This window comes from Loxodonta africana, chromosome 3, assembly GCF_030014295.1.
Source record: "Loxodonta africana isolate mLoxAfr1 chromosome 3, mLoxAfr1.hap2, whole genome shotgun sequence".
NCBI classification, from domain to species: Eukaryota; Metazoa; Chordata; class Mammalia; order Proboscidea; family Elephantidae; genus Loxodonta; species Loxodonta africana.
Genome location: NC_087344.1, coordinates 6,732,506 through 6,750,031, shown reverse-complemented (window position 1 = coordinate 6,750,031; position 17,526 = coordinate 6,732,506). Strand labels below are relative to the sequence as shown.

At 54.5% G+C, this 17,526-nt stretch overlaps 2 protein-coding genes across 3 annotated transcripts in view; one reads left to right on the top strand and one right to left on the bottom strand.

Annotated features, from left to right (window-relative positions):
• The window catches only part of SH3GL1 (SH3 domain containing GRB2 like 1, endophilin A2), a 45,467-nt gene extending 43,842 nt beyond the window's left edge, over positions 1-1,625 (top strand). For both annotated transcript variants that reach the window (XM_010601268.2, XM_023540928.2), the window contains exon 10: positions 106-1,625. In XM_010601268.2, coding sequence (XP_010599570.1) covers positions 106-302 — 197 coding nt within the window. In that variant the 3' untranslated portion in view covers positions 303-1,625. The remainder of the gene's footprint in view (positions 1-105) is intronic.
• Positions 1,618-12,001, bottom strand: MPND (MPN domain containing). The gene is made up of 15 exons (XM_023540985.2): positions 11,936-12,001; positions 11,645-11,767; positions 10,951-11,073; positions 10,452-10,907; positions 9,310-9,546; positions 7,616-7,748; positions 7,066-7,150; positions 6,798-6,894; positions 6,510-6,582; positions 6,356-6,432; positions 5,307-5,475; positions 5,152-5,222; positions 4,625-4,714; positions 2,995-3,087; positions 1,618-2,318 (listed from the first exon to the last, which is right to left on the bottom strand). The coding sequence occupies exons 1-15, from the start codon at positions 11,999-12,001 to the stop codon at positions 2,232-2,234; spliced, it is 1,980 nt and encodes a 659-aa protein (XP_023396753.2). The 3' UTR covers positions 1,618-2,231.
• Positions 12,002-17,526: the final 5,525 nt, after the last annotated feature.

Genomic DNA, 17,526 nt, shown 5'->3' with positions numbered 1-17,526 from the left:
GAAACACAGGGTCAGCCAGCGGCAGGACCAGGACAGAGGCCAGGCAGGCGAGGGGCATGTGTGGACACCCTGCCCTGATGCCACGCCCCCACCCCCCATCCACAGCGCCCCTGGACCAGCCGAGCTGCAAGGCCCTGTACGACTTTGAGCCCGAGAATGATGGGGAGCTGGGCTTCCGTGAGGGTGACGTTATCACACTCACTAACCAGATCGACGAGAACTGGTACGAGGGCATGCTCAACGGCCAGTCAGGCTTCTTCCCACTCAGCTACGTGGAAGTGCTGGTGCCCCTGCCGCAGTGACCCGCCCACCCGCCCTGGCTGCCCATCCGGCTCCTAGCCGGAGCGCCCCTCGCCTCGCAGCGTGGTGGCAGGAGAGCCTGCACTGGGGTTCCCCAGGCCTGTCCCCGGGGTTGCCCAAGGTACTGCCCATGGCCTCGAGGCCTGGGCCTGAGCAGGGCCTTTTGGGAGGGGGCAGCATGGCCATTTACAGGCTCCCACCTCTGGGGTGGGCGTCCCTTCCCCCTCCAGCCAGCTGTTGGGGCCCTGGCAGTCTTTCTACTTCCGCTCACTGGCTCCACCCTCAGCCTAGTCGGACCTCCGGGCGGGGCTGACACTAAGGTGCTCTCTGAAACACTAACGTTCCCCCTGATCCCTCCAGGGTGGACCACTCTTACCAACACGCCAGGTCCCCCACCTCCGCCCTGCCCAGAACTCCTCGCCTTAATGGGACAGGCTTGATCCGTGTGAGGGGTGGGTCACAGTGAGCCACCCCTGGTTTTAAACCCCCCAAGGCTTCCTTCCCAGCCTGTTGCTGGCGATGGGCCCCCAGGGCCCCCAGCCCCTGCTCAATCAAAGGCCCTGACCCAGGCTTTGCACGGAAGCCACCTTCCTGGAGCTGAGGGCCCTCTGCAGCCACCCCAGCCAGGGCCGGCCCCCATGCCCTCTGTCAGCTCTGCCTGGGGCACGGGGCCGGTCGTGGCTGTGTCCCCGACCTGTCCCAGGACCAACCGTCCACCCCCAGGGTGAGCTGCCTTCAGCACCCCCCCCACCCCCCACCAGCTGCTGTCTCTGGGGCCTCTCTCTCACTCCTGCGGGGGCTCTGCCCCACCTCACCCCCACTCTATCTCACGCCCCTTTCAACCTCTTACTGCCCCAACCAAGCACAAGGAGGGGTGTCTCAGGCCACAGGTGCCACCACCAGCTATACACACACACACCCAGACACCCTCAACACGGGACCACGGGCCCCGGCCCCAGCCCAGTGACGGTCAAGCACAAAGGCTTCGATGAGTGAATGTACCTAGACCCTTGCTGCTGGCCCAACCTGGGCGTTAGCCATTGGCCTCGACCTGGAGCCCAACGACTCCCCTAGACCATGGAGACAGCTCTTGGGAGGGGGAGACCTTCTAAGAGCAGAGCCCCAGGGCTCCGGGCCTTGCCACACCTACATTCCCCACCGCTTGCCCACCTGGACCCCGCCATGTGCCGCGTTGTCATGATGGGGCACAGACATCTCAGCGGAGAAGAACAGTGTGGCCTCAGACGCGGTATCTCATCAGCTAGGGCATATCGAAACGTAACCCTGATTTTTTAAAAGAAGTATTAAATGTCTTTGTATGCTCCGTTTCTGTGTCCTGGCCCTGGTGTGGGGGCAGCCAGATACAGTGGCCAGCCCAGGTCTCTCAGCAGGGGGACACTCCCCCGGTGCCTATTCTGGGCAGCGACCCACGTGGCCTCGTGCGGCTCCCTCCCCATGACTGCGCACACGCAGACACGCAGGCTCACGCCAGCTGGACTGTATGGCCCAGAGGTCATTCCCCACAGCCACATGCAGGGGGCCGCACTGGGATCCAGCCCACCACCGCCCCTCCTGCACCCAGTGTCACCTTTCCCTGAGGTTTGCCCTGTGGCCGATGCTGCGGACCCAAAGGAAGAGGAAGTCCATCTGCTCGCCCCAGTACGCCAATGCAGAGGCCACGTCCTCGAGAGGAGGAGGGACGGGGAAAAAGGTGGGCTGTGTGCTCACGAGGTCGGTGCCAGGTCCAGGGGGAAGCCCCCAGCTGGCCGCTAGCCCTCACCCGTGTCCCCATCATGAAGTGAGAGACTTGTGGCTGACTCCTCATCTCGGTCTTTATTATCTGAGCCGCTCCCTCTGCGCGAATGCATGCTGGAATTGGACCGCTCCAAGCAAAGCCGCAGGATCAGGTGCACCCCTCCAGGACGCCGCCCTCAGCTGCCCTGCTTGAGGACGCTGTAAACCTGCTCCAGCACGTGGCACAGGCCCGGGTCCTTGGGCGTCCGGCTGGCCAGGGAGATCTGCAACGGGAAGGGGGCTCAGGGGGCTGGCCTGAAGCCACGCTTCCTTCAGAAAGAGGGTTGTGGGGCGGGACCCATCTTCAGGTCCCACATCCCGAGTTCCCCCTCCTGGGTCAGCAGCATTGATGTGCTCGGGCCACCCAGCTGGTGGACAGAACTGGCCCCAGCCCCAGGGCTTCCACACCAGTGATGGCCCCCTTGGTCCCCCAGCAGCCCAGCGCTTGGGGGAGGCATTACCATGGTTCCCAAAACCTGTGTGAGGGAGCAAAGCCATCGAGTGTCTGGATGTGTCTGTGCAAAGTGGAGTCGAGGGCCTTCTGAGAATGACTTTCAAGCAGTAAACACACTCATTTAGATGTCCCAACGCCCGTGGGGCCCCCTCAGTTGCCTGGGCTTGAAGCGCCAAGACAGGACATGCCCTGCGCCCCTCTGTGGGCTGCCGCCGTAGTACATACACCCGGAGCTGCTGCTCCACTCAGATAGAGGGTGATCAAACAGGAGCTTTCCTGTCAAATTCCCGACAGCGCTACTTTTGTGCAGAACAAGGAAGGAAATTAACGTCACTGATCTCAGACTGTCCATGGGTATGGTCTCGGGGACTCCCCCAAAACTCTTCCCTTAGAAGGGATTTGCATAGGATTCAGGGCTGGGGATGAGACGCTCTGGACTGTGTCACCTTCAGCTTGTCCAGGTAGGTGTGCTCCTGGCTCCAGGGTTCCTGGAACCTCACGAGGTCGGGGGCACCCTTGTAGAACTCCACCAGCAGCATCTGTGGGGGCGAGGCAGAGGATGGAGCTTCCTTCCTTTCTCCCACCTTCCCTCTCTTCCCCCTTGCCCATTGTGTCCCAGGCTAGTGAACAGAACAGAAAATAAACTACATAATATGTTGAATGCAACAAAGGAGAATAACAGGAAAGTGTACCAGGAGGGCCCACCTACTTCTTAAGTCCAGGAAGAGTCCCTGGAGGAGGAGGCTGAGCTCCTGGCAGAGGTGTCCCAAGCTTCTCCCACTCTCCTCCCACCTGGACTTCTACCTACTGAGTTTGCCTCTGTGTCTATGTGGGCCTAACGTCGCTCCTGGCTTAATCTTGTCCTGAACAATGTTAGCTGCCGTCAAGTTGGCCCCTGACTCACAGAACCCCGTGCACAGCAGTTCGAAATGCTGCCTGGTTTTTCACCATCCCCATAATCAGTTGCAGGTTGAACTACTGTGATCCATAGGGCTTTCATGGACTGATTTTCAGCTGTAAGTTGCCAGGCCTTTCTTCCTAGTTTTAGTCTGGACACTGCTGAAACCTGTTCAGCATCCTCGCAAAACACAAGCCTCCATTGACAGATGGGTGGTGGCTACATATGAGTTGCACTGGCCGGGAATCGAACCCAGGAGTCCTTCAGGGAAGGCAAGAATTCTGGTCCTAAGCAATAATATCAATGAAATCACCGTTGATGGTAGTAGGTGTATACCGTGGAATTGATTTTGACTCATAGTGACCCTATATGACAGAGTAGAACTGCCCCATAGGGTTTTCTAGGCATGGACTGTCAGAAGAAAGAACAAATCTGTCTTAGAATACAGCCTGGATGGCCCTTAGGTGGCTCCTAAGTCCAATCCCATAGGATGGCGAGACTTGGTCTCACGTACTTTGGACGTGTTATCAGGAGGGACCAATCCCTGGAGAAGGACATCATGCTTGGTGAAGTGGAAGGTCAGTGAAAAAGAGGAAGACCCTCAAAGAGATGGGTTGACACAGTGGCTGCAACAGTGGGCTCAAACTTAGCAATGACTGTGAGGGTGGCACAGGACTGGGCAGTGTTTTACTGTTGTGCGTGGGCTCACTGTGGCGCCTAACAACAACAATCTTTATGGGAGCAGATCGCCAGGTCTTTCTCCTGTGGAACCGCTGGTGGGTTCAAACCACCAAGCTTTCAGTTAGCAGCCGTACACTGAACAGTTGCGCCACCAGGGCTTCTGTGAAATCGCTAGCTGCATTTTTTTAAATGCAGGTTGAGCACAGAAGTATTTAAAAACGTTCATCCGGGCAGCACCTGAAGTCTTGGAGGGTGTCTCCACATGGGTGTCAGTGGCCAGGTGCAGAGCCCTGAGGTGTGCCTGGGATGTCCCAGAACAGCCAAGGGAGGGTAGTGGGGCTGGGAAAGGGTGGGTTAGGGAAGGGTGCTGGGAGAGGCAGGAGGGGCCGGGATTTTCTCCTGTTAGGGAAGAGGAGGAGAAGAGAAGCCTGGCCCAGGCCCTGGCGTGGTGCCCTGGCCCTCCATCGGGTGCCCTGTCCCCACCCAGGGAGGCTCACCATCTCCTGCAGGATGTCATTAGTCAGGAAGCCATCCTGCACGTAGACCATCTCCACGTCCATGGGGATGCCATAGTCACCCGGCCGTTGCTGGCAGGGACACAGGCTGTCAGAATGGCCTCGCCACCCCCAGTCCCACACTGGGGCGGCAGGGGACAGCAGGAAGTGCCCCTGGGCTGGGAATCGGAGAACCAAGACTCCACACCCGGCCCCACCTTGGGTTCAGGGGCGCAGAGCCACCTTCCGGGACTTGTCGGTGTGACTGGGGAGGCAGCGAGGGGGCCGGCATCCTCCCTTCCCCCCCGGGCAGCTTCAGGAAGCCCCCTGGGTGCCAACAGCAGGTGCCACCCTTTATCTTTGGCCCCACCCTTTCTCACACCCAGACCTTCTCTGAAGCTTCCAATAGGGCCACCATTGGGACCTACCCACAGGTGGGAGAAACAGGCCAGAGCCTGTCCCGTGAGAGCCCTCCTAACCCAATCCTGTCCCCACTGCCCAGCCCAACTGCCCCCAGCAGCCCCACCTACCTCAGGAGGCGGCATCACCCAGAAGGGCAAGATCTTGGACTCGGGGCCCGGGTTGCCAGAGTAGTAAGGTGCTGGAGAAGGAGAGGGAGAGAGGGGCTGGGCCCTGGAGCTCAGCTGGCCTGGCAGCCCCCTGCCTGCCCACCCCCGGGACGTACAGCAGAGCAGGGCAAGGCAGGGCTGGAAGCCGTTGCTGGAGCCCTGCAGGCGCAGCTGGTAGTCCATTTGCGCATCGATGTCCTGCAGCGACGGGAGCGCTGGGCTGTGTGGGTGGCTGTGGTACCACCCCACCAGAGACAGGCCCCGCAGGAACAGGCTCTGGTACACCTGGGGACACAGGTGGGGCCTGGGCCAACATTTAATGAGCACCTACTGTATGCCAAGGCTGGGGACACAGCAATGACCAAGACAGACCCTGCTCTGCCCTCACGGACTCCAGAGGCAGAGGGAGAACAGTCAATACATGTCTATAAGAAAGACGTACCCTGTCACCAAATGAGGGGAAGGATGTTTTGTTCACTGCTGTATCCCCAGCTTGATGACTGGCACACTGTAAGTGCTCAATAGTTATAGAGAGCATGGACACAAGAGCTGAGACAAACATTCCCGGATGTCACAGCAGGAAATGCATGTGGAAAGAGAAAAGGGGAGGCGTGCCCTGAGCTGACACTCCACTGCTAACCTGATCCACTTGGAGACACTGTGAAGCTCCACGATGTGGGTGTGAAGCTTGGCAACAGACAGCGCGGGTAACGCACTACCCACCATTATGAAAGCTAACAGACTGGCAGCTAATGTTTATTGAGCCTATACTGGGTGCCAGCAGGGGCCCGCAGAGGATTTGATATTCGCAACCATTCATTTCAGCCTTGTATCTTACAGACTGAAAAGGGGCCCTAGTGGCGCAACAGTTAAGCCCTTGGCTGCTGACTGAAAGGTCGGCAGTCCAATCCCATCCAGTGGCTCCAGGGGACGAAGACCTGGCAATCTGCTCCCATAAAGATTACAGCCTTGGAAACCCTACCGAGCAGTTCTACTCTGCCACGTGGGGTCGCTATGAGTTGAAAATCAACCAGAAGGCACCTAATAACAACAACTTCACAGAGGGGGAAACAGGCGCTGGGAGGGGAAGGGACTGGTGAGGGCTGCACAGAGAACGTATAATACCCGGGGTTCAAGCCCCTCCCCCCCACCTCCTGCACCTCACCTCCTCTTCGGTGGTGGCCGCTGCGTCCGCGTCACCAAGCCGGCTCCGACAGGGGAAGGCTCTCAGCACAGTGAGCACTGCCAGAGGCAGGGGTAAGGCATGGACGTCCACCCTGATCCCAACAACCCCCGTACTCTGGGCCCCAAATACCCACTCTGGCTGTTGATGTCCCAGCGGCCCCCCAGGTACCCCACGACCTCACTCCGAGTCAGGTGGCTGTGGAAGTCCTGGGGAAGGGAGGGGACACGGGAAGAGTGGCTCAGGGTCCATACCCACTCCTTCATTCAAGCGTTTTTTGAGCATCTATTGTTTACCAGCAGTGAACAAGGCAAACAGCTGGCATTCCAGGGGCTTCCTCCCTCACAGGCACCCCAGCCCCCTGCACAGGCCCAGGAGCCCCTTGCTACTGGGCCCCGAGGGACAAGGCCAGGAGGCCACACACCAGCAAGAACAACACGTTGCTGGAAATGGTCACGTTGAATGGCTGGAACTTGTTGATGGCTGCGAAGGATGTCACTTCCACCAGAGTGCGTGGGCTCCTGTAGGGGCCGGGGGAGCGTCCCAAAGCCTCAGGGACCCCTTGAGGCTCTCCCTCCACCCCCAAGGTGCCCCCCCCCCCGGCACAGCCAGCTCCCTCCTCCACCACCCCGCCCCACAAGGGCTCCAGGTGAGTTGGGGAGGGAGGCAGGCATGGGGGGGTGGTATCTGACCTTGCAGAATCCCGACTGCCCAACATGCAATAGCGAACAGGCACCCGGATCTTGTTTTCCACGTGCTTCCCTGGGAGTGTGGCCTCTTGGGGAGAGGAGGAGAAAAGGCAGCGTCACAAGGAAGAAGTTCAGCAGAAGCCGCCTTAGAAATCAGGCAGTGGGACTGGGAAGTCAGGCCACGGGCTAAGAAAAGGAGAGAGGAGCTCAGGAAGTCAGAGGACGACTTCAGAAAAGTAGGCAGCGGGCCAAAGAAATCAGGTGCCAGGGCTAGGAAATCGGGGAGGACTTTAAGAAACCAGGCAATGGGGCAAAGGAAATGCTTCAGGGGGGCAGGAAGTCAGGCAGCACGTAAAGAAATAAGGCGGTAGGACCAAGAAATGCAGCTTTAGAGCTTTAGAAGTCAGGCGGCAAGAGCGAAATTAGGCAGCGGGGCTTGGAAATCAGCCAGGCATCTTGGGGAGAAGGGCTGAGCAGAATTAAAGCCTGACCTGTCCAGAGCTGCCTCCCCCACCCGCTTCCCTCTGTTTCCCTCCTCCCCCAGGCTTCTCACCCTGGTGGGTAGGCTCCGAAGGGCCTTTCCCTGGTGGTCTCCGGGTCTTGTCCTCTGCTGAGACCCCCGCCGGAACTTCATCTTCCTCCTCCTCCATCAGCAGCTCCTCCTCCTCCCCTTCGCTGGCTGGGCTCTGGCAAGGTGCGGGAAGAGCGGCAGGCATAACCCTAAGCTTGGTGCCCCCTACCTTCCTGTAGCTGCTGTGAGCCCTAGGCTCCTGCAGTTTCCCCCAGATGCCCACTAGAGGGAGTAAGCGAGCAGAGGCGGCCGTAGGCTCAGCTCAGGCCTGAGGGCCTTCCAGTAGCCGTTTCACAGGTTTGAATCCTGTCTGGGCCTCTTACAAGCTGTGTGACCCTGGGCAAATGTCTTAACTTCTCTAGGCTCTGTAAAAGGCATGAGGACCGCGTCAGGTGAAATGAAATAACGTGTGCAGAGCATTTAGCAGATACGCGGGGCTTCACATGGATTGTTTTATGAAATTATCTCAATAACCTCTCCAAATACCCAGAACCTACCCACTTCTTCCCCATTTGAAGGTCCTCACCCTGGTCCAACCCCATCATTGCACACCCGGACCAGTGCAGTCACCTCTTCCCTGGTCCCCCAGCTCTCCTCCCTTGCCCCGTTTGTTCCCACCTCAGCCGCCAGAGGGCGCCGTGAGCACCTGAGTCAGGGCCCATTCCTCCTCTGCTCACAGCCCTCCAGGGCTCCTACCTCCCTCAGGTAAAAGCCCAAGTCCTCCCCGCAGCCCACAGGGCTCTCCAAGACCTGACCTGTCCCCTCCCTGTCCTCCCCTTCTCCTCTCTCCCCCTCTCTCACTCCGCTCCAGCCACACGGCCCTCCTCACTGTTCCTCCAAATCACTGGGCTGGTCCTGCCTCAGGGCCTTGGCACAGGCTGTTTCCTAGAGATCCCCCTGGGGTCTTCCCTCCCTTCTTTCAGTTTTCTGCCCAAATGTCACACGCTGATCTCAGCAAGGCCCTTCCTGACCCCCTTGCTTTCCCCCAACTCCCATCCCGACCCTTGCTTATCTGTCATCTTCTAACACACTGGAGGACTGATTGATCATGTTTCCTTTCTCTCTACAAGGACAGGGATTTTTCTCTTTTTCACTCCCTGTGCAGAAGAAAGGCCTGGCAATCTGCTCCCATAAAGATCACAGCCAAGAAAACCCTATGGAGCAGTTCTACTGTGTCACATGGAGGCATGCTGTGTGTCCGGCACCTGGAATAGGACCGGGCACACAGTTGGAGCTTACTAAATACTTGCTGAATGAAGAGCCCTATGACACGGACATCATTTACATTTTACATACGAAGAAAACTGAGGCACACACAGGGTGTTTAGCCAAGTTCACCCAGCTCATGAATACTCAAAGAATATAAGCTACTATTATCTTGGCATTCGAGGCCCTCCAGGATCTGATCAGTCAGCATTTCCAGCCCCATCAGCCACCCAGGACACCTGCACCTCCAACTACATCAGCTAATCCTGACTCCCTAAGCAGCATGAGTTGTTTTATGCCTATGTGGCTTTGCATATACCATTCCCTCTCTCTGGAAAACCCCTCCCTTCATCTTGCTCAGACAAAACTCCTACTCATCCATCAAAGCCCCAGCTCCAATGCCCCTTCTCTCTGGCCCACCCCAGGTAAGTCAGAAGGGACTGGCTGTGGCAGGAGGCTGAGGGACGCACCTCGTCAGCAGCAGCTGCAGGCACATGGAGTTGGTGCCGCCGGAGCCAGGTGGCCTTGTACTTGTCCAGTTTCTGGCCCTTGTACTTGACAGAGGCCCAGCCGCAGCCTGACTTCTTGGCCGGGTTCACCAGCTTCTTGCAGTGTGTGGCCCAGGCGCTGGGTGAGTTGAACATCTGCCCTGTCTCCTGCCACACAATCCTCCCGTCTGGCTGCAGGTCCCCCACGAACTTCTTCCCCTGTAGTGACAATGGACTAACTAGGGCGCTCCTCCAGGAAGCCCTCCCTGACCCCCAGACTGCTCTTTGGCTTTGGCACCTACTTCCCACTCCAGCACCTCCTCCAGGAAGTCTTTGTGGGATTCCCAGGCCAGCTTGGGTGCCTTGTCACTACATGTGTGTCTACCATCAGAGCCCTGAACATTCTGTATTAAAACTGCCCAGTTACGCGTGTCTCCCCCACTGGACTGTGAGACCCCAAAGGCAGGGGACTGGGTCTTGATCATTGCTGTGTTCCTGTGTTCCCAGCATCCAACACATAGCCAGTGTTCAAATCAAAAATTGCTCCCATTCGCAAACCTGACAATAATAAGAGTAACCAGTAACCATCTGCTATCAGTGGATTCTGACTCATGGCACCCCCATGTATGTCGGAGTAGAACTGTGGTCCATAGGGTTCTCAGTGGCTGAATTTTTTTGGAAGTAGATCACCAGGCCTTTCTTCCGAGGTGCCTCTGGGAGGAAGGACTGAAACCTCCAACCTTTCACTTAGCAACCAAGCATGTTAAGAATAATTGCACATTAGGAGTAAGAACGGTAACAAACATTTATTAAGCACTTACTGTATAGCTGGCACCGCACTAAGCACTTTATTCATTGGGGGAAAATTGCCCGTTTACAGATGGGAAAACTACCACAGAGACTGAGCGATGTCACACAGTCAAGAAGACCCTGTGCAGGTGACTGCTCCTCTCCGAGCCTCAGTTTCTCCTCTGTGGAAAGGGTGTTTGGGGCCCGATGTCCTTCCGCCTATAAGGGTGCACCCTGAACCTGGCTGCTCCGTGCCTCGGTTTCCCCCTCTGGGATCTGGCCCCAATATCTGGGATCTTGCTCCAGCGGGGATGGTATCGTGAGGGGGCGCTCACCAGGTAGTAGATGGAGAGCACCCCGGAGCCCGGCTCCAGCAGCGCGTCTTTGAGCAGCACCCTCAAGGTGACTGCGCGCCTGGTGAGCGCGGCCCCCGGGCCACCGCCGCCCCCGGCCCCGGCCCCGGGCCCGGCCCCGCCGCCGCCGCCGCTGCGCCCCCCGCCAGCTCCCGCCGGCCGCTCGGGGTCCTCGGCCTCCGCCTCGTCCTCGTCCTCATCCGGCGCCTCCTCGCCCGCGCCGCCCGCTGGGGACAGCGGCTCCGGAGCTGCGGGCGGCAACAGGCTGCATTGGGGCCGCGCGCCCCCCGCCGCCGGCCCGGCGCCCGTCGGCCACCGCCCCCGCCATACCTGCCATGGCCGCACCTCCCGGGCACCGCGCGGCCCGGCCTTTCTTCCCCGCACGTGACGCGGCTCCGCCCCGAGGGCGGGAGGAGCCGCCGAGCCATTGGCCGCTGCCTAGGGGCGGGGGCCGGCGGGGAAACTGAGGTCCCCGGGGTACCAGGGCGGGAGGCGGGTCCGGGGACGCAGTGCTCCAGGACCAAGGGGGCAACTGCGGCCTGAGACCGCCGATCTTGGTGGGAGGGGGTGGCTGGGAGCGCAGCTCGTTGATACAGCGGGGAAACTGAGGCCAGGAATCGCTGCTTTCGGGGGGCTAGTGGCTCGGCCGAGGCCAGTACTTGTTAGGTTGAGGATCGGGACTGGAGGGCGCGGGAAGCCCAGCCCGCTGGGATGAGCGAGGAAAGAGGACCACGGCCACCGCTCTGGAGGAAAGCTGAGCCTTCGGCCGTTGAGGTCAGAGGGGAAACTGAGGCCCGGGTTGACGAGCCACGGCGCCCGGGGGCTGCGGGCTAGAATCCGGAAGCAGCCCTTGCCGGCTAAGGTGGGTCTCAAACGCCCAATTCGAATCAGTCTCTAAAGGGTTAACTTGCAGCCTCCCGCTTCCAGCTAATTCCATGATTGGACCAGAAAGAAGCCCTTCAACCAATTATAGGCGGGCCATTTTTTTCTCTAACCAATCGGCAGCGGCCCCTGGATTCTCTACTCACAATCAATAGTAAACTATGGCTTCCGCCTAGTTGCGCCTCAGCCAATGGGCAGCCGGCCACCTCGACCAATCAGCAGGAGCCACTGGACTTCGCGCACCCAATCAACTGCTACTCAGCTGGCCAATCAGCTCCCGAATCAAAACTTACCCGGGTCTGGGCACAGCAGCGCTCGCGGTGCCCGGGGGCGGGGCCTCGCTGGCCACGCCCCTGGAGGGATCCGTGCCCTTTGTCCCCAGCTCTTGTCGGGCTCTTGTTCCGGGACCTTCGATCCTGGGCGCAGAGAGACTGAAAGCCCGGGTCGGGGGCTACCCAAAGCAGTGGGCGCCGTGGACGGGGCTCAACCGGGGTTGGGCTTGCTCGAACTCCAGTTGGGGAAGAGGGGACAGGACGAAGCGGAAAGGGACGGCCGGGTCGCGCTGGATCAGACTGGACCGGTACCAGATCCTGCGCCACCACTTCCCAGCTCCATAACAGCGGGCACGTGGCTTGACTCAGTTTCCCCATGGGGATAATAGTAGTTCCTGCCTGTTAGGGTTGTTAAGATTATTAAGTGAATTAATACATGTATAGAGTTTAGACCCAAACCCGTTGTCCTTGAGTAGATTCTGTCTCATGGCGACCCCATGTGTTAACAGAGTAATCTTACATAAAGGAGCCCTGGTGGCGCAGTGGTTAAGTGCTCACCTGCTAACTGAAAGATTCCAGGTTCCAAACCACCAGACGCTCCATAGGAGAAAGATGCGGGCTCCTATAAAGATTGTTGTTGTTGTTGTTAGGTACCTCGAGTCGGTTTACAACAGAAGGAAACACTGGCCGGTGCTGCACCATCCTCACGATTGTTGATATGCTTGAGTCCATTGTTGCAGCCACTGTGTCAATCCATCTCTTTGAGGGTCTCCCTCTTTTTCGCTGACCCTCTACTTCACCAAGGATAGTGTCCTCCTCCAGGGACTGGGCCCTCCTGATAACATGTCCAAAGTATGTGAAGATTACAGCTTTGGGAGCCCTATGGGGCAGTTCTACTCTGTCCTATTGGGCCACTAGGAGTTGGAATTGGCTGGATGGCAATGGGTAGTCTTACAGAAGGAAATCTCCAGGTCTTTCTTCCACAGCACCACTGGGTGGCTTTGAACTGTCAGCCTTTATTTAGTTTGGTCGTTGACCACAAACTGTGCCACCCAGGAACCTTGAGTTTGGAACTGAGCTTGGCATATAGTAAGAGCTTGATAAATGTGAATTATTCTCTTTCTGTCCAGCCCAGGCCTCCTTTTGGACCCGCCCCCCCCCCGCCCCGCTAGTCCAGGGGCAGTGGTGGTGCAGTGGTGGAGTCCTGGCCAATGCACCTTATGGGCAGCTGCCACCTGTCTGTCATTGGAGACTGGCATGTTGCTAGGATGCTGAACAGGTTTTAGTGGAGCTTCTAGACTAAGATAGACTAGGAGGAGAGGCCTGGCAGTCAGCTTCTGAAAATCAAGCAATGAAAACGCTATGGATAACAACGGTGCAATCTGCAGCCAATCATGGGGATGGCACAGGACCAGGCAGCGTTTGGGTCCACGGTGCACAAGGTCACCGTGAGTTGGGGGCTGACTCACAGCAGCTAATAACAACCCAGTCCAGATATTAGGTATTTTCCCAGCCTCACCCCCACATCAGCAGGGCCCAAACCAACCTGTTTCTCCTCCTGTGTCTCACTCACTTTCACCTCGATTTACTTTTGTCCCTTTCCTTCAAGGACCTGGGCCAGACCCCGTTTCTCCCACTGGGAACCTGGTCATCCTCCATCCCTACCCGGGACCTCAGACCTCCACCTCACCCCCTACTCCTGGCCATCTCTCACCCTGGCCCCAGAGGCAGCTTTCTAGAATACAAATGTTACCACCTCCCTCTCCTGTGCTAAACACTTCCGTATCTCCCCCTTGCCTTTGATAATAAAATTAAAACTAACTGCTGTGACCTTATTGATGGCCGCGGCACCCGAAGTGGCCGACACGGTTATCAACCTTAAGTGGCTCAGCAAAATTAAGTCACCACTGGAGTTCACACTGCTCTTGAGTGAATTCCACACTCCATTCTTTGCTATGTGCATAAAGTCCAGACGGAGTCCTTGGCTGGTGTGAATGATTAGCACACTTGGCTGCTTACTGAAAGGTTAGACATTCTAGTTCACCCAGAGGCGCCTCGGAAGAAAAGCCTGGTGATCTACTTCTGAAAAACCAGCCATTGAAAACCCTATGGGGCACAGTTTTACTCTGACACACGTGGGGTCGCCCTGAGTAGGAGTTGGCTCAATGGCAACTGATTTTATAAAGCCCAAGAAGCCCTATAACTATTAAAAAGGATTTTAATTTGTAATTTAAAAACCCACAACAAAGACATCTCCAGGCCCAGATGGTTTCATTGAACAAAATGTTTAAAAAAGAATTAACACCAATGTTACACGATCTCATCCAGAAACTTGAAGAGGCGGGAACACTCCCCAATTCGTTTTATGAAGCTAGTATTACCCTGAGAGCAAAACCAGATAAACGCACCCAGTGGTCCCACAAAATAAAGGCCTGGTGATCTGCTTCCATAAAGACTACAGCCAAGAAGACCCTACGGAGCAGCTCTAATCTGTAACACATGGGGTTATGTTCAAAAAGAAAACTACAGGCCACGTCCGACACGAAAACAGTTGCAAAAATTGTTTACAAAATCTTCAGAAATAGAATTCATAGATGCGTAAAAGAATTATACGCCACGACCAAGTGAGGTTTATTCCTGAGATAAAAGATTGGTTTAACATTTAAAAATCAATCAATGCAGCCGGCCATATTTAACAGGCTGGGATAGGAAGAATCACGTGCCTAAAAAAGATGCCCACGTTCTAATCCCCAGACCCAGAGAATACGTTGGGCTACACAGCAGAGGGGATTTAAGGTTGTTGGTAGAATTAAGTTTGCTAATCAGCCGGCCTCAAAATAGATCATCCTGGATTGTTCAGGTGGGCCCAGTGTAATCACTCAAAAAAAAAAAAAAAAACCCAAACCCTCTGCTGTCCCATGTGTTACAGAGTAGAACTGCTCCATAGGGTTTTCTTGGCTTTTTTAGTCTCTAGGGAAGATTGCCAGCCCTTTCTTCTGTGGCACCACTGGGTGGGTTTGAACTGCCAACTTTTATTTTAGTTTTTAATACACATATAGAATTTTATTTAATTTGTTGTTGAGAATACACACAACAAAACATACACCAATTCAACAGTTTCTACATGCACCATTTAGTGACACTGACCACCATTCTCTGGAATGTTCCTCCTCCGTTAAAATTAAATTCACTGCCCCTAAGGTTCCTATCAAGTCTTTCCAGTAAAGCAATGTTTGTTTGTCTGTTTTTTTAAGTACACTCTTAGGAACATTAGTTCTCAGGATGTTAATAGATTTTCTTTATACAACCGGTTCTGAGACTAGATTAGAAAACACTGAACTGATCACGTGGCTTCATTTCTCAGGGTTTTTTTTTTTTTTTTGTATGCGTGAGTGCATTGTTGCCACCAGTGTGTCTTTTTTGTTTTGTTTTGTTTTGTTTTTGTACGTTAGATGAAGATTTACAGAACTAGCTTCTCGTTAGACAATTAGTGCACGTATTTTGTGACATTGGTTACCAACCCCATGGCATGTCAACACTTTCCCCTTCTCGACCTTGGGTCCCCTATTACCAGCTTTCCTGTACCCTCGTGCCTTCTAGTCCTTCCCCCTGGGCTGGTGTGCCCCCTTAGTCTCGTTTGGTTTAATGGGCCTGTCCAGTCTTTGGCTGAAGGGTAATCCTCAGGAGTGACTTCAGTACTGAGCTAAAAGGGTGTCCCGGTGCCATACTCTCAGGGTTTCTCCAGCCTCTGTCAGGCCAGTAAGTCTAGTCTTTTTTTGTGAGTTAGAATTTTGTTCAACATTTTTCTCCAGCTCTGTGATCCCTGTCGGAGCAGTCAGTGGTAGTAGCTGGGCACCATCTAGTTCTGCTGGACTCAGTCTGGTGGAGGCTGTGGTAGTTGTGGTCCCTTACTCCTTTGGACTAATCTTTTCCTTCTGTCTTTGGTTTTCTTAAATCGCCCTTGCTCACAAAGCGGTGGGACTAGTAGATGTATGTTAAATGGCCACCCAGAAGCTTTTAAGACCCCAGACACTACTCACCGAAGTAGGATGTAGAACATTTTCTTTATAAACTATATTATGCCAACTGAGCTGGATGTCTCCCAAGACCATGGTCACCAGCTCTCAGCCCAGTAGTCCGGGGAGAGGGGGTTCCCTTAGGGAGTTTGGATGCGTCTATGGAGCTTCCATGATCTTGCCTTGGACAAGTTGTTCTGGCTTCCCGAGTATTGTGTACTGTCTTACCCTTACCACTTAGCTATCGTCTATTTAGTGTTTTTCCATCCCCAGCCCTCCCCTGCATCATAACCATCAAAGATTGTTTCTTTTTATGTGTAAACCTTTTCATGAGTTGTTATAGCAGTGGTCTCATACAATATTTGTCCTTTTGTGGTTGACTTATTTCACTCAGTACAATGCCCCTCCAGATTCATCCACGTCATGAGATGCTTCACGGATTCATCATTGTTCTTTATCGTTGGGTAACACCGCATTGCTCATTGACACTTGTTTGCAAACATCGAGCAAGTAAAGCAAAAGGAAGAAATGATGAAGTAAAAGAGTTGAACAGAATATTTCAAAAGGCGGCTTGAGAAGACAAAGTATTATAATGACATGTGCAAAGAGCTAGAGATGGAAAACCAAAAGGGAAGAACACGCTCGGCATTTCTCAAGCTGAAAGAACTGAAGAAAAAATTCAAGCCCCGAGTTGCAATAGTGAAGGATTCTATGCGGAGAATATTAAATGACGCAGGAAGCATCAAAAGAAGATGGAAGGAATACACAGAGTCATTATACCAAAAAGAATTAGTCGATGTTCAACCATTTCAAGAGGTGGCATATGATCATGAACTGATGGTACTGAAGGAAGAAGTCCAAGCTGCTCTGAAGGCATTGGCGAAAAACAAGGGTCCAGGAATTGATGGAATATCAATTGAGATGTTTCACCAAACAGATGCAGCGCTGGAGGTGCTCACTCGTCTATACCAAGAAATAGGGACGACAGCTTCCTGGCCAACTGACTGGAAGAGATCCATATTTATGCCTGTTCCCAAGAACGTTGATCCAACCGAATGTGGAAATTATAGAACAATATCATTAATATCACATGCAAGCAAAATTTTGCTGAAGATCATTCAAAAACATCTGCAGCAGTATATTGACAGGGAATTGCTAGAAATTCAAGCCAGATTCAGAAGAGGACGTGGAACCAGGGATATCTATTGCTGATGTCAGATGGATTCTGGCTGAAAGCCAAGAATACCAGAAGGGTGTTTGTATTTTATTGACTATACAAGGGCATTTGGCTGTGTGGGTCATAACAAACTATGGATAACACTGCGAAGAATGAGGAACCTTTCCATAGATCAAGAGGCAGCTGTTTGGACAGAATAAGGGGATACTGATTGGTTTAAAGTCAGGAAAGGTGTGTGTCAGGGTTGTATTCTTTCACCATACCTATTCAATCTGTATGCTGAGCAAATAATCTGAGAAGCTGGACTATACGAAGAACGGGGCATCAGGATTGGAGGAAGACTCATTAACAACCTGCATTATGCAGATGACACAACCTTGCTGGCTGAAAGTGAAGAGGACTTGAAGCACTTACTGATGAAGATCAAAGACCACAGCCTTCAGTATGGATTGCACCTCAACATAAAGAAAACAAAAATCCTCACAACTGGACCAATGAGCAACATCATGATAAACGGAGAGAAGACTGAAGTTTTTAGGGATTTCATTTTACTTGGATCTGCTATCAACAGCCATGGAAGCAGCAGTCAAGAAATCAAACGATGCATTGCTTTGGGTAAATCTGATGTAAAGGACCTCTTTAAAGTGTTGAAAACAAAGATGTCACCTTGAAGACTAAGGTGCGCCTGACCCAAGCCATGGTATTTTCAA